This window comes from Nomascus leucogenys, chromosome 18 (genome assembly GCF_006542625.1).
Source record: "Nomascus leucogenys isolate Asia chromosome 18, Asia_NLE_v1, whole genome shotgun sequence".
Taxonomy (NCBI): domain Eukaryota; kingdom Metazoa; phylum Chordata; class Mammalia; order Primates; family Hylobatidae; genus Nomascus; species Nomascus leucogenys.
In genome coordinates this window covers 37,770,544-37,786,304 of record NC_044398.1, presented here as the reverse complement: position 1 = coordinate 37,786,304, position 15,761 = coordinate 37,770,544, and the positions used below count along the sequence as shown (strand labels likewise).

The following is a 15,761-nucleotide window of genomic DNA, read 5'->3' as shown; positions in this document are numbered from 1 at the left end:
AAAAAAATTGTACTATTTCTTCTTTAAATGTTTGGTAGAATTCTGCATTAGGTCCTGGGCTTTTCCTTGATGGGAGACATTTAATTACAGATTCAATTTCATTACTCGTAATTGGTCTGTTCAGGTTTTCCATTTATTCTTAATTAAATCTTGGTAAGTTGTATGTGTCCAGAAATTTACTTATTTCCATAAGGTTTGAAAATAATTTATTTATTTTCATTTGTTGGCATATAGTTGTACACATTAATTTCTAATGATCATTTGTATTTAGGTGGTTTCAGTTGTAATGTCTCCTTTTTTGTTTCTGATTGTATTTATTTGAGTCTTTTTTCTTTTTCTCATACTTGGTCTAGCTAATGGTTTGTCAATTTTGTTTATTTTTTCAAAAAACCAACTTTTCATTTTGTTGACATTTTGTATTTTTGCCTCAGTTGCACTTATTTCTGCTCTGATATTTATTATTTATTTTCTTCTACTAATTTTGGGTTTGGTTTGTTCTTGCTTTTCTAGATTCTTGAGATACATTACTAGGTTTATTTGAAATCTTTCTACTTTTTTGATGTAACATTTTTTGCCATAAACTTTTCTCTCAACATTGTTTTTGCTGTGTCACAAAGATTTTTATATGTTGTGCTTCTGTTTTCATTTGTTACAAGAAAGTTTTTTAAATGTCCTTATCAATCCATTGGTTGGTCAAGAGCATGTTGTTTAATTTTCATGTGTTTGTATGATTTTGAAAACTCCTCTTGTAATTGATTTCTAGCTTTATTCTAATGTGATCAGAAAAGATACTTGAAATAATTTCAATTATTTTACATTGTTGAGACTTGTTTTATGTCCTAAAATGTGGTATATCCTGGACAATATTCCACGTGCTGATGAAAAGAATGTATATTCTGGAGCTTTAGGGTGAAGTGTACTGTAAATGTTTGTTAGGCCCATTTGTTCTAAAGTGCAGTTTAAGTTCAATGGCTCTTTGTTAATTTTCTGTCTAAATTATCTGTCTAACACTGAGACTGAAGTATTGAAGTTCACAATTATCATTGTATGTGGGGTCTATGTCTCTCTTTAGCTTTAATAATATTTGCTTTGTATATCTGAGTGGTCCAGTGTTGAGTGCATAGGGGATCATATCTTAATTTAGGACACTCTAGTTTGGACTAATACCAACTTAATATCAATAGTATTACAAAAAATTTTTTCTGTATATCTCTGTTCCCCCCTGCCAAATTTATGTTATTATTACCAGTTACATCTGTATACATTGTGGGCCTATTAATGCAGATTTATAATTGTTGTTTTACGTAGTTGTCTTTTAAATAACATGAGAAAAATTGAAGTTGCAAAAAAGTTAATAATTACGTATTTGCCTATATGGTCATCTTAAGTACTATTTTTAATTTCTTCATGTGAATTTCAGTTACTGTCTAGTGTCTTTTCATTTAGCCTGAAGGACTCACTTTAATAGATCTTGTAGGTTAGTTCTGCTAGCAATTAACTGTCTCAATTTTTGTTTATCTAGAAATGTCTTGATTGCTCTTTTACATTTAAAGGATAGTTTTGCCAGATGTTGAATTCAGTTGACAGGTTTTTGTTTCAGCATTTTGAATACGTCACTCCACTGCCTCTGGCCTCCCTAGTTTCTGATGAGAAACTAGCTGCTAATCTTATTGAGGATCTTTTGTGTATGACAAGTCATTTATCTGCTTTTGGGATTCTCTCCCTGACACTGGCTTTTGACAATTTGTCAATTTGTCAATTGCCAATTGACAATTTTTTATAATGTGACTTAGTACAGATCTCTGAGTTTATTCTACGTGGGATTCATTGAGGTTGTGATATGTACAGTCATGTCTTTCATCAAATTTGGAAAGTGGCCGTTATTCCTTGAAATATTCTTCTTCTCCTTTTTCTCTTTTCTTTCTTGGACTTCCTCTATGCATATGTAGGCATATCTAGGAGACATTGCAGGTTCAATTCCAGACCATCACAATAAAGTGAATGTCACAAAAAGAAAGCCACATATATGTTTGGTTTCCCAGTGCAGATGGAAGCTATATTTTCACTATATTGTAGTCCATTAAGCATAAAATGTATATAATTTAATTTAAAAGGACTTTATTGCCAAAAAATGTTGACACCAAGACACTAAGTGAGCACATACTACTGGAAAATTGGCACTGATAGACTCACTTGACAGAGCATTGCCACAGATTTTTAATTTGTAAAAAATGCAATATCTACCAAGTGGAATAAAGTGAAGCACAATAAAGCGGAGCTCAATAAAACAGGGTATTCTTGTACTTGACAGTATCCCACAGGCATCTTAGGCTTTGTTCATCTTCTTCATTCTTTTTTTTTTCTGTTCCTCAGAGTGAATAATTTCATTTGACCTTCTTCACATTTACTAATTTTTTCTTCTGCTAGCTCAAATCTGCTCTTGAGTCTCTCTAGTGAATTTTTTATTTCAGTTATTGTACTTTCCCAACTCTTGAATTTCTTTTGGTCTTTTTATATAATTTCTCTGTATCGAAGTTCAGTATTTGATGATACATCATTCTCCCAATTACCTTTAGATCTTTGTACATGGTTTCCTTCAACCTTTAAATATATTTTAGATAGCTGATTTAAAGTCTTTGTCTAGTAAGTCCAATATCTGAGCTCCATTATGGACAGTTCTACTGATTGATTTCTCCCATCAAAAAAAAGCCATACTTTGTGTAGCTTTGTTTCTGGACAATATTTTTTGTTTCTTTGCATGCTTCATAATTTTTTGTTGAAAACTGGATGCTTTGAATTGTATAATATGGCAATTCTGGAAATCAGATTTTCTCTTCTTTCCAGGATTTGTTGTTGCTGCTTGTTGTAGTTTCCATCATTTATTTGTTTAATAACTTTTCTGAAATAATTTTTGTGAGTTATGTATTCTTTATCATCTGTGGCCATTGAAGTCTTTGTTCCATTAGCTTAATGGTCAATTAGTGATTTGACAGAGATTTCTTTAAATACCTGGGGGCAAGGGTTGCTCCAATATCTTTACTGTGTAGGTGTGTTGAAGCTTGCCTTCAAGACTCAGCCCAGAAGTTTACAACCATGTTTTAGCTTTCACTTTCTGCTTGAGCAGAGTCTAGAGGTTGGCCTTATGTTAGAGTTTCAGGTCTTTTTGGGTCTTTCCTGATCATTCACACAACCCTGGCATGTGTGTGTGTATGTTGGAGCTTTTCAAAATCCTTACTCTTCAAAGCATCTTGTTTACCAGCCTTTTCTCCAGAGCTTTAGGTTAGTCTATTTTTTGCTCCACTATTATCCACTGCCTGAGGCAGCAGTGAGTAAAACATTTTCCTCTAAATGTTTTTGACAAAATTCCACAGATATCTGCTTTAGCACTGGAAGAGTTCTGGGTTAGGTGAGATGAAGGCAAGCCTTTGAATCAGCTCTTGGGTAACTACCGAATAGGTCAAAACAAATAATTTTAGCTATTTGCAAATGAGGTCCATTGTGCTTCCTACAGTAATGATACTGTCACCAGGGCTGTCATTTTCAAGACTCTTGCCAATTGCAGAGTTGGAATGGGACTAGGGTAAGTTAAAATGCAACAAACCTTGCTGTTCTTACTGAGACTCAGCTGGGTTTTCCTGATTAAGCATTCCCCTGGCTGATGCACGCTGTTGGTTAGTTTCTAGAGTTCCGAAAAACTGATTTGTCACTTTTTTGTTGTTGTTGCTGCTGCTACAGGAGACAGAATTTTGAAATGTCTTACTCTGCCATTTTAACTGACACCATTTTCCTCAGCTATTTATTTTAAAAATGAGTGTTCTGCATTATACTTAGCATGCTGAGTATGGGGTTTTTTTCATGAGGGGATTTGGGGAGCATATAATCCACAATGTTCCTGGAACTGGAATTCACCAGTCATTTTCAATCCACTTCAGTTTGGCATCCTACTCCACTCCTACAATGAATCTATTCTTGTTAAGGTTATAAACAACTCTCCTTTGCCAAATCTAGTAAATACTGTCCTCTTCTCAACTGTCTAACTCTCTCATCAGCATTTGACAGAGTGAGACACTACCTTGTGAAAACACTAAACCTGTTTTGGCTTTTATGATACCATATTCCCCAGGGTTTTCTCCCATCTCTCTGCCCATATTTGGTTAGCTCCCTATTTTAGTCCATTTTATGCTGCTATAACAGAATACCACAGACTGAGTAATTTATAGTGAACATAAATGTATTTGGCTGTAAGTTCTGGAGGATGGGAAGCCCAAGAGCATGGCACCAGCATCTGGTGAAGGCCTTCATGCTATGCCAGCCCCAGGCGAAGACAGATGGGCAAGTTAGGGCAAGAGAGAGCATGCAAGAGAACATCAACCCTGCTTTTATAACAATCCAATCTCACAATAATGACATTAATTCGTTCATGAGGGCAGAGTCCTTATGGCCTGATCACCTCTTTAAAGACTCACATCTTAATACCATCAAAATGGCAATTAAATTTCAGCATGAGTTCTGGAGGGGACATTCAAACCATAGCACTTCCTTAAGTAAACTTTGGTCCTCCTTCTAACAATCCTTAGATGTTGGAGGTTCTCATAGTTTGGTCCTGGCCTCTCTATTTTTCTATTCTTTTTCTTTTTTAATTCATCTCAGTGGTCTATAAAAGTTATATTCCCAGCCAAACTCTCCTCTAAACAATATAGTCTTACATCCAATTCTTTTCTGAACTTCTCCACTTAGATGTACTTCAGTCATATACCACAAGGGCATGGCACCATGAAGTCTGGCCTAGGTCTAAGAACTAGCAACACTGGAAACTTGGGTTTGGCTTAAGTTTCCTTCTATCTGGTTCCAATAATGGTCCAGAAATTAAGAAGATCAACTGATACAGTGAATGCTTGGTTTAAGTAATTCAAACCAAGGATTCTTCAAACGTACCATCTTCCTACTAAACTATAAAGTCCTTGTCTTTTTTTAACTGGGATAGATGAGTAATGAGGGTATTTGGCAACTAGGTGCTCATCAGTGACCTCCAAGAAAACAGTTTCTGTCACATGACAGAGGTAGTGGTTACTGAGGCCACATCATGATGACGAGTATAAACTGCTCCATTAAGAAGCCTGTGACGCACAAGAGAGCCTTAAAGGAAGAGTCACTGAGACCTCACTAAAGCAAGGCAGCACATGTGCACGAGACTCTCACAAAGGCCAAAGGTGTACACTGAGATGGAAGCTGGATTTTGAAACAGATGAGAACAAAAAAAAGGTTGGGAGACAAGAAGTGTTGGTCAGAGGTAGGAGGGTGTCATCCAGCAGCACCTTCTGGTGAGCTGAGATTACTATCGGTCCTAACCGAAAGTCCAGGGTTTCGAAGGATGGCCTGTGGTTTCCAGCCTGAGACATACAGTGATGAGGTTGACAGTATAACTGGGGAAATAGGGAAGGAAATGCCATCAGTGAGAGAATGGAAAAGTGGGGGACTGTACCATCTGTGCCAATTAAAAAGGATTAGGAAGTGAGAGAGGAGAACAGGAATGGGGAACACGGCAGAGAGGCATAATGTGGGCATCAGTTAGAATTCTGTGGGTTGTGAGTCACAGAAAGGAAATCCAAACCAGCTAAAGCCAGAAAAGAGAATTTATTGGAAAAAACCTTTGTAAGCTGGAGGACCAGGTTAGAAAATGGACAGAATGGTGGTGGCTCCAGAGAGCCTAAAAGCAAGAAGCACAAGTATAGTCTTCTTGCAAGAAGAGCCTGGGGAGGACACCCCTGCAGAGTGCCACCTGTGGAAAAGCCTCATCATCACAGCAGGTATCATCACTGCCACCAGTGCTGAGAAGTCGACTCTGTCCATCTCTGGGTCACACTCAAGATGAGATTCAAAACCCAGGCAGGGTCATCTGCTCAGCTGAGCCTCAGCCACATGACCATATCCAACTGCCTGCCAGAGATAGAGCAGATCCATTCTTGTAGCGTCCGAAGAGGGAGATGGGGAATTCCTCCAAAACAGGGAGGGGCTAGATACGGTACAGCCAAAAAACAAATTCCATTCCACTATAACAGATGAGGTGAAGAGGAGGCGTAATCTTGAGAACAGGAAAGACTTGAGGGAGTTTGACAACTTGGAAAAAAGCACCAATGAGGGAGGGATTAAAGATGCAAAAGGAGGGGAAATGGATAGAAAAGCAGGAGGAAGTTGGCTGGGCAGGGTGGCTCACACCTGTAATCCTAGCACTTTGGGAGGCCAAGGCAGGCGGATCATGAGGTCAGGAGGTCAAGACCAGCCTGGCCAACATAGTGAAACCCCATCTCTACTAAAAATACAAAAAGTAGCCGAGTGTGGTGGCACGCACCTGTAGTCCCAGCTACTCAGGAGGCTGAGGCAAAACAATTGCGTGGACCCAGGAGGTGGAAGGGAAAGGGAGGGAAGGGGAGGGGGAGGGGAAGGGGAAGGGGAAGGGAAAGGGGAAGGGGAAGGGGAAGGGGAAAGGGAGGGGGAAGGGGAGGGGAAGGGGAGGGGAAGGGGAGGGGGAAGGGGAGAGGGAAGGGGAGGGGAAAAGGAGGGGAGGGGAGGGGAGGGAAGGGAAGGGAAGGCAAGGGAAGGGAAAGGAGCAGAAGGAAGTTACAGGAGGGATCGAGGGTGTGGCATCTGCTCAGAAGAGTGGGGCAGGGAAGAATTTGACTGGTGAGAGGTGTGAGCAATGAGAGAAGGAGCCTGGGAAATTTCCATTCTTTCTATCTGTTCAACAAGCAGGTATTTTCTCGAGGGAGAAGGCTTGATTTTCAATAGTGCAAAGCTGATCAAAATGGTGATTTATCATTTTCTAAAATCTGACTCTTTACCTAAAATCTGACTCTTTACCTAAGTTTCAGGGAAGGGAATCATTTCAGACCCACTTCCTTGTTGGTACGGTTGTGGAAGGGCAGGGGTTGCCTTTGGAGCCTGGGCAGCTGATGCAATGACTGCTCCCCTTCTTTTCTAGGAAGGGGGGCAGCTTTTGGGAATCTCAGTGCATCATGTTCCCAGGACCCAGAAACAGGACTGCCATATAGCGAGGACACGTTTCACTCTTTCGTCTCAGCCTCTGACTCCTGTAAGCAGGGACCCTGCCTAGCCCAGGGTGTCAGACCTGGTAAGCTAGGGTCCCTCCGAAGCTGCTTTCCAAGGTACCCTGTGAGAACCCAGCACTCACAGGCAGAGCCTGTGCTACTATCAGTCCCACACTCACTCAAATACAAGCTTCCCCTTGTGAGAAACCCACAGACTTTACAGATGAATAAATTCTTTACCTGAAAGCTGCTCAATTCAATGAGGAGCCCAGATAGTTGTCCAAGTGGATCAAAGAGTCCTAGGTGAGTAGTATTTCCCTGAATCCAACATTTACAGAGGCTTAAAATTAAGTCTGCAAGCTCTAAAGCCCAAGTGTGGTAGGCATGGAACTGAGCCGCTCTGAGCCTGCTTCCAAAAAGGACTCACTGCCCAACTGCAGGAGTGAAGTCAGCTGCCAGCTGCTAGCTGTTAGCTCTTTTAGGGTGAGCCTTAGCTTTCCAGCCAACTTCACTCTCTTCTTGGGTGGCTCCCAGCCAATGACTGCACAAGTCCTGGCCACCTCTGCCCAAAGCCAGACCCCTCCAGTGGGTCATCTGCTCAGAGCGCCAGTTGGGCTGGCAGCAATACTGTCAGGTATGCAGCGTGCTCTGATACCTTCCTCCCCGTCCCTGCTTCCCTCCTTTCCTGAGCAAAATGTTAATCCCTAAAAAAACTCTTATCTCAGCATCTGCCACTGGAACCCAGCTGAGGCACCACTCATTCATCTATTCAGCACACACTAGGCATCCTCTGACTTAACTGTTGCAAAGTTAAAGGTGATGTGTGACAAGTGCTACAACAGTGGTTGGAACAAAAGGTTATGGTTATGGTGCCTGGGCCAATGCAGTGCCCCTAAGCCACCTTTCCTGCAGACCATGGCTGAATGACTCTAGAAATCATGCCCAAGGATACAGGTTGCAATCCAGGGGCTTTCCAAGCAAAGCCTCTGTGCTCCAGTCTGAACTCTCTCGCTCGGTATGTCTGGGTGGTTTCCTAGTGCCTAATTCTGCGTCTTTGTCCTTCTGTCCAGGATCCCAAGACAACATAGACCCCAGATAGGTAGAAGTCCAGGCTTTAGACCCCTTCTAAAGGGGTCCTGGGCTGACAAAGGGAGGGTATGCCATGGACTGCAGGATGTGGGCAAAACTGAAACGAAAAGCCAAGGCAAGGGGACAGAGATGGTGGAGCCAAAGGGCAGACAGACTTTAGGCCCAAGGCAGCAGAGCTGAAGCCAGGAACAGTGGGTGGAGAGAAAGGCCATTCCCTCTATGACACAGCAGCCTGCAGTGCCCAAGTGCCCAACGGCAGGAAGACCAAGGACAGGCTTACAGTATAAGCAGGGCAAGGCCACCAAAGTGGCGCAAAAGTTCACCTTTGATGAATCCCAGACAGTTTCCCAATTTAAAAATCTGGGAAGAATTCTTTTAATTGAGCATATGATAGGTTTTGTATATAGACGATATTTAAATTATTGGTGAGGGGGGCAGGAAAAACTCGTACTCCTCTAAAGATCTTGCAACAGGCCTTGTAGAAGGTCCCCGTGGCCTTGGGCATGGATGAAATGGGAAATGTTAAAGGTGCCGAACTCTAACCATACAGCACTGAGCGAGGAGGTGGTGCTGGAACAAGGTCTAGAGGGATGCATCAAAGTTCAAGAAGCAAAAAAGGGCAGGCAGAGTGGAGTGTGTATCCAGTGAGAATGTCGGCTATAGTAATGAAGAGGACCGACTATGAAATGACTCAATACAGTATAAGTTAATTTCTCTTTCTCTCAAGATGCTTCCGGGTTGACAGTGAGGGCTTGGCTCCATGCAGTCATTCAGGGCCCCAGACTGCAGGGATTCTACCATATTCTACATGGGAATTCCAAAGTGGTCCTATCCCAGTCAACCAGAAAAGGGAAATGAGCTTAGAAGGGTAGCAAGAGAAGGAATCCTGGAAGCCAGGCCTAGAAGTAACCACATCACTTCTGCTCATGTATAATGGCCAGGATGCAGTCATACCTAACTGCAAGGATGCTGGAAATGTAGAATATCTGTGTGTTCCCAGGAAGAAGGGGAGAACAGATTCAGGTAGAGAGCTGGCATCCTCTGCCTAGAACAGGGAGTCTACAGTGACTGGGGCAGACAGAGTGAATGTGGTGAAAATGGGCCAGAGGTGTGCTGACAAATGCTTAACAACCAGCTCTGTAGAAGAAAAACAAAACAAAACAAAACATCTAAGCTCTGATGTACTGCATTTGCTGGTTTTCTTGGTGCAAATACTCCCACCGCATTCAATTTCAAACTACCAGCATGATGTCACTGAACATTAGAGTTGAGAAGAGATGCATGGCAGCAACCCAGTATATATTATCCACCATGTAGAAACAATAGATTTCAATTACCTTAAGAATAATAAAATGTAGTAAAATGATTTGGAAATTATGAGTTTTTAGGCTTGTTACCTTTGTCTTAAATAGTTTAATTATAAGTTTATATACATTAATTTCTAATGATGTTCTTGCTAAACAACTGGCTTACAAAACTCCTGAAAATTTAACAATCAGTTATGTCATTGGTACTCTCCAGCTGGTCCAGCCCACTACTGGGATAGACAGAAGGAGAAACCAAAGTATGAGGGTGGGAGCTGCCCACGAAGACCTTGACTGAAATGCAAGAGAGCTGCGGCATCGACCTCCTGGCAGCAGGAACAGAGAGTGCGCTAAGCAGGCATGCTGGGGACGCGGGTGCTGGTGACCCCTGGGCAGGCATCACAAAGCCAGAGTAGCATTGTTTCTCTCCTCTGCCTCCAGAAGGGCTTACTCTAGTCCTCCATGCAGCTTCTGGAACAGGGGAAGCAGGGCTTTGCTATCTATATGTCGCCTTTGTGCAAATTAGAGGAAAGCTCCCTCTTCTAGCTGCACACCTCCCCACCTCCCCGTGCTGGAACACAGGGCTTTGCCAATGGAGCCCAAATTCAGCCTCCTTACCTCCCTCTACTGGACACCTTTGCGCAGTGCACAGACTATTCAACAGCACCTGTGGCTCTGCGTCCAGTTGTCTCAAGTTGGGGCTTGGGACAGATGCGCTTTCCACTTTCTGACCAGGAGATTTATTGGCAGATGTGCCTCTCCCTGAGAAGAATCTCCCTTAGGATGGCAGCCAGCAAACACCCCATGTGCAGTTGTCTTCTAAAGCCGTGGTTCTCAACCCTGGCTGAATCCCTAGAGGAGCTTTTACAACTCCCAATGACAATAAACACTCCAGACTAGTTAAATCACAGCCACTGGGGGTGGGACACAGGAATTCACTCTCAGAGCTCCCTAATGTGCAGCCAAGGTTAGGAACTACTGTTTTGAAGGTATCCTGGCTCTGGGCCAGTTAATGCTGATTGACAGCCATCCCACCAACAGGTGTGCATTTCAATAGATGCCTTCCAGAGACTTCTGTCCATTCAGTACTCTCCACATACCCTTCAGCTTTTGTCCCTGAACAGCCCTTAGAAAATACCGAATGATTCAAGGCAGGAAACCAGGTGAAGGCAGACCCAGGACCACTGCTGGAAAGGGGCAGCACTGTGCAGGCAGGCACAGGGCAGTGGAGAAGGAGGCATCTGTCTCCACTGCTAAGCTAGACCTGCGTCTCCCACTCCTTGGTCTTGGTGTCCCACTTATAAGTGAGAAGAGTAGAGCTGGTTCTTCAAATAAAAGCTTATAGGAGGTCACATGTTCAACAGATCCCCTTGCCCTGCCCCTGTCCCCATTCCATCCTCCCACAAGTCACCCCAGAGGAAGTGGGAGGCTCCCAGGGCCCTGCAGATCAGGGTTGGTAAACTTCAGGATGGAGGGGCTCCAATTCCTGCCTCTATGGACCCTTCAACTCAGGAAGTACTGAGAGCACAGTCTGAGGGTGGAGAGGAGAAAGGAGCTACTTTGCCCACCTGCCCCATTCCCCCAGCCTTCTCAGACGAAGAACCCAGATCAACTCCTGCCCTTTTCCCAGCCTGACTTCTGGGTGTGAGCCCAGAGCCTGTGGTTTTGTCCACTTCCAGCTCTGATCCCCAGAAAAGCAGGCGAGTGAACACAGTGACTTAATATCATCAGGGAAAACAGCTGCACAGGAAAAGCGCCTGGGGGTGGTTTCTTAACCAAAACAAGCGTGAGTGGACCCAGACTAAGTCTCAGGGCATTTCCTTGCCTCTGACTTGGATAAAGTGGTCCAGGCTGCATTACTCACAAATGGCTTCCTGATTGCTCAAGACATTGTCACAGGCCACAGGACTTGCCCTGTGACCCTGGTGTCGACATAAGATTTTCTAGCTTGATATTCTCCCCACTCCTCGTGGGTGGCCCCTGTCCCAAACAGGGCTTGTACCTGGTCCTAAAGGAAAAGGAGGTCAGTTCTGTCATTCAGTGGTGTTTCTTGGATCTGCCCATCAAGCCAGAATTTCCTGTGAGGCTTCTGGCCTGAGTCAGCCTGGGGCTCAGGGAGAGCGTAAAAGAGGGGCAGTCCAGGGACATAGATAAGGGCCCAGGGGAAGTGCTTAGTGGTTCATTCTGCTGGTGGAATCAGGAGAATTTCACTGGGAAATTGCCCAAAGAAGGACAAGGCAATGTGAGGAAGGGCATTCCAGAGAGAGGGAGCTGCACGTGCAAAGACACAGCTACATGTGCAAAAACACAGAGGCACACGAGAGCAGAAGCTGCACATGCAAGAACAGGAATACACAGGAGCAAGGCATGTGCAAAGTCACTGGGGCACACAGGAACAGGCGCTGTATGTGCATATGGTTGTATAGAGCATCGGCAAGAGATAGGTCAAAGAGGAGGCCATGGATGCCACCATGAAAGAACCTGGAATGTTATGCCGAGGTACTCATTCATCCCTCTGAGGAGCAGCTGAAGACCAGAACAAGTGACTTGATGCTGAGTAAGACAGCTTTGTGTCCAGGGACTCTACCTTCTCCCACCAGCTTGACCATGTGGCTCACCACATCCTGGTGAGTCTTTCTTCTTCTTCTGCAGTCCTCCCCTCTCCATAGGGCACACTCTTCCCTAGGGAGGATTGCCACAGTGATCTCCTGGTGGGCTCTCTCCCTCTACAGCTGCTAAAGTTGATTACATACCAATAGGACACTTGGGGATCTGTGGACACGGGGCACTCGAGCGAGTGTGGAGGGTCAGATGGAGGCCATGGCCATCTGAGCAGGGGAGGGCATTGTTCAAATCCCTCTTTACCAGCTACTGAAAGGGTCACACAGTTCTCAGGCCCAAATAGCCAGACCCAAGCTCAGATGCCTAAGAGGATACACAGGGTGATTATCAGGGGCACAGAGGCAGGTCACCGTTCAGCAAGTTCATCGGGGGCTCAAGCCAGAAACTGTTACCATGCAGTGATGAGAATAGAGTGGAGAGGCTGGCATCATAGAGCAGCTGTAGACACAGCCCTGGGTTCCGGTGCCCGCCCTGCCGCTAGGTACTATATGACTTTGGGCAGGTGATTCAACCTTGCTGTGCCTTATTTTCCAGATTTGAAACGCTATATATATAGCACCTGCTTCAGGAGTTTGAGAGTTAAATGAGATATTGAACGTAAAGCACCAGCCTCAGTGCCTGACACACAGTAGGTGCCTAATAAATGATAGCTATTGTTATGATTGCATTCCTTGGTTAATTTTTAGCATCTTGTGGCTGGATTCCCCTCCTCACAAAGCCCCTGTATGCATCCTTTAAAATTATGCCAGCATCAAACAGAAACATGGCAATTAGCAGAGATTCACTATTCAATTCAGATCTTCCTACGAAGAGCCCTGAGTTAAGTGCTTCCTGCCCTCTTATTCCTGTCACCTTACTAAAGAGGCATAAATAGTATCCCTAACAGGCATCTTCCTGTTGCGAGTCTCCTGAGGAGTTTACATTGCCGGGCTGCTTGCTCCTTCCCAGACACACCTGACTTTCAACACGTAAAACAGTGAGCTCATAAGCGGGTCCCCGTGGGCTGGGCCCTGGGGAAGTCTCGGCTACCTTCTCACCAAAGCGCTCTCCCACCCGGGCTTGGCAGCGAGTGCGGCTCCCAGGCGGCGGCAGAACGGCGCATTTCCTCCAGCCTCAGCAGAGGACGGCCGGAACCCCGGTACCCTCTCCCCGACCGGGACCGCGCCCGGCGTCTCTGGCTGGCCCCGCCCCTCTCGGCCCCGCCCCGCCTCCGCGCTCAGCTTGGACAGCCACGCGTGCGCCCAGGCCAGGCAGAGGGACTGCCCCGCCCTGGTCCGGTGATTGATCAGCAGTGATTACTGAGGCTTTAATGGTCCGCTTGGATGGGAATTAATTCTGGGATGGATAAATAATGCATCGAGGTTTATGTAGTCCAAGGCGAGCAGTCCGTCCGGAGCCGGGAGAGGTAGCCGAGGGAGCCTGACGATTGACGCCAGCGGCCACGGGGCCCCGAGCTAGCAGGGCATGAGGGGCGACTGGGCGCGAGGACGAGCAAAAGCAAGTTGATGACAGCATGAACGGCCCCGCGTGGCTGGCCGGACGGCTGCGAGAACATGCTGAGCCCAAAGATCAGGCAGGCCAGGAGGGGTAAGTCCAACTTTCTGGGGTTTCTCTGGGCACCGCATGTGCCTCTTGGCAAACGTGCGCGGACACTTGGCCAGCTGTCACGCCGTGTGTCACATGGGGCGGGCGTTCTGGGACCATTGCCGCTGAATAGTGAGCATCCTCCTGAGGAAGTGCCCTTCCTCGTGAAACTCCTGGGCTGGGTAGGGACGCGACCTGAAGTTGCAAAAGGGCGGTGGCCGGCTTAGTGCCCCAGTGGGTGTGCACACTTCGCCCCACATTCCACATTTTACAGAGGCCCTCGGTCGCTCCAGGTGACCTGGTGGCAACTTTAAGGAAACTTTGCTTCTTTACTGAAAAGGAAATGCCCAAGATTTGCCCTGTGGCCAACACAGAAGCACCCCTTACCAGGGAAGGCAATGCCCTGGCTTCTAGAGACAGCTGGGTGCAAGTGAGGGTCTTCATTCCTGCTGCTCTGCAGACAGTGTTTCCTCAACCAGGCCAGGGGCAGGTAGGCTTTCCTGCCAGGAGAACACCCAGAAAGCTGCAGGGTCTGGGGGCAGGATGGGTGGATGGGGGAGCAGACTCAGAACAGCAAGAGATGGGGGTCAGGAGAGTCCAGGACTGAGCTAGCCAGCCTGTGTCCAGCCAGCGACCCAGCACAGTGACCTGAAGACTTGGCCACTGTATGGGGCTAGAGACAGCATCTTCATGGACAACAACTTCTTAGCCACGGAAAGTGTCATTTTGAATGAGAACATCTGTCTTTTACAAAAATAGAACGTGTCTTTTCAGGTGGCCAGTATCTGGGAGGGCTGAGCTCCTTTTGTAAACAATGAAGTGGAGGATGGGTCTTTGGAGGTGGATGGAGCATTTGCCTGGGAGCTTGGAAACGGTTTGTGTCTCACCAGGTGTTTGCAGCTGGGGGCCTCCAGCCTCCTGTGGATTCACAGGGAACACACCCATCTTATTAGCACACGTCAAGCACTTAGATGATTTTCCTGGATGGGACCGGCCTTCCAGTGTGTTCCACAGCCATCAGGACCCCTCTGTGGGGTGCTTTCAGATGGGCTGAACCCTGTGTACCCCAATGGGCAAAGGAGGACCTTGCATGGCTCTGCTGAGGAGGGGGCAAGTCTGGTGATCACCCAAGGGATAGGACAGGCCAGATGCCTCTGCGAGAGTTTAGTTCCACCCTCCCACTCCTGTGTAATGGGCTGGCCACTGGCCACATGTGGCTACTAAGCACTTGGCATGTCACTAGTCCAAATTTTGATGATTTAGTACAAAAAAAAGAATGTACAATATCTCATTAATAATTATTTTCCTGAAATGACAATATTTTGGATATATTGGGTTAAATAAAATCTATTATTAAAATTAATTTTACCTGTTTTACATTCTTTTACTATAGCTACTAGAACATTTACAAGTACATATGTGACTCATATTATATTTTTTATATTTCTATTGGACAGTGCTAGTAAGAGACCAGTGCTTCAGCAAAGGGGCTTACAGGCAGCCTGTCTTTGAAATCCAAGATTTCTCATAAACATTTGTTTTAAGTCAATGGTTCTCAACCAGGAGCAATTTGCCCCCCTAGGGAACATTTGGCATTGTTTGGAGTATTTTTGGTTATTCCAACTGAGGGGTGCTACTGGCATCTAGTGCGTATAGGCCAGCCATACAGCCCTCTTCCAGTCCTCAGTGTTCCATGAGCCTTCCACCATGGGGCTTTTGCACATCCTTCTTTCCCCTGAAATGCCTCCCACATTCACATGTGTGCACATGCATGCATGTATGTGTGCACATGCGTTCATGCATGCAAACATACACACACACCTTAATTCCTATTCACCCTCCAGTTATAGTATAGTTCAAGTGTTGCCAGCCAGGGAAGTCTTCCCACACACCCCAGTCTAGGCTGGATCCTCTGCTCCGTCTCTCCTTTTCTTTATGGTATTTACCATAGGTTGCAGTTGTATACTCCTGAGTGTGACTGATTGGTGAATATCTGTCACTTGCATTGCTCCATGAGCTCCGTGAGAGCAGGAACCATTTCTGTTCGGGGGCAGCATTACACCCCCAATGCCAGGTACCTGGTGGACACTCAACCTGTGTTTCTTGAATGAGTGGA

At 45.5% G+C, this 15,761-nt stretch overlaps 1 protein-coding gene across 11 annotated transcripts in view; it reads left to right on the top strand.

Moving 5' to 3' along the window:
* The window catches only part of ARHGAP22 (Rho GTPase activating protein 22), a 216,062-nt gene that overhangs the window by 38,017 nt on the left and 162,284 nt on the right, over positions 1–15,761 (top strand). For 3 of the 11 annotated variants that reach the window (XM_003278161.4, XM_003278163.4, XM_030798190.1), the window contains exon 1: positions 13,280–13,648. The exons of 7 other annotated variants lie outside the window; for them this stretch is intronic. In XM_003278161.4, coding sequence (XP_003278209.1) covers positions 13,615–13,648 — 34 coding nt within the window. In that variant the 5' untranslated portion in view covers positions 13,280–13,614. Of the gene's footprint in view, positions 1–13,279; positions 13,649–15,761 lie in introns of those variants that run through there. One more of the 11 variants, XM_030798186.1, reaches the window with a different exon arrangement.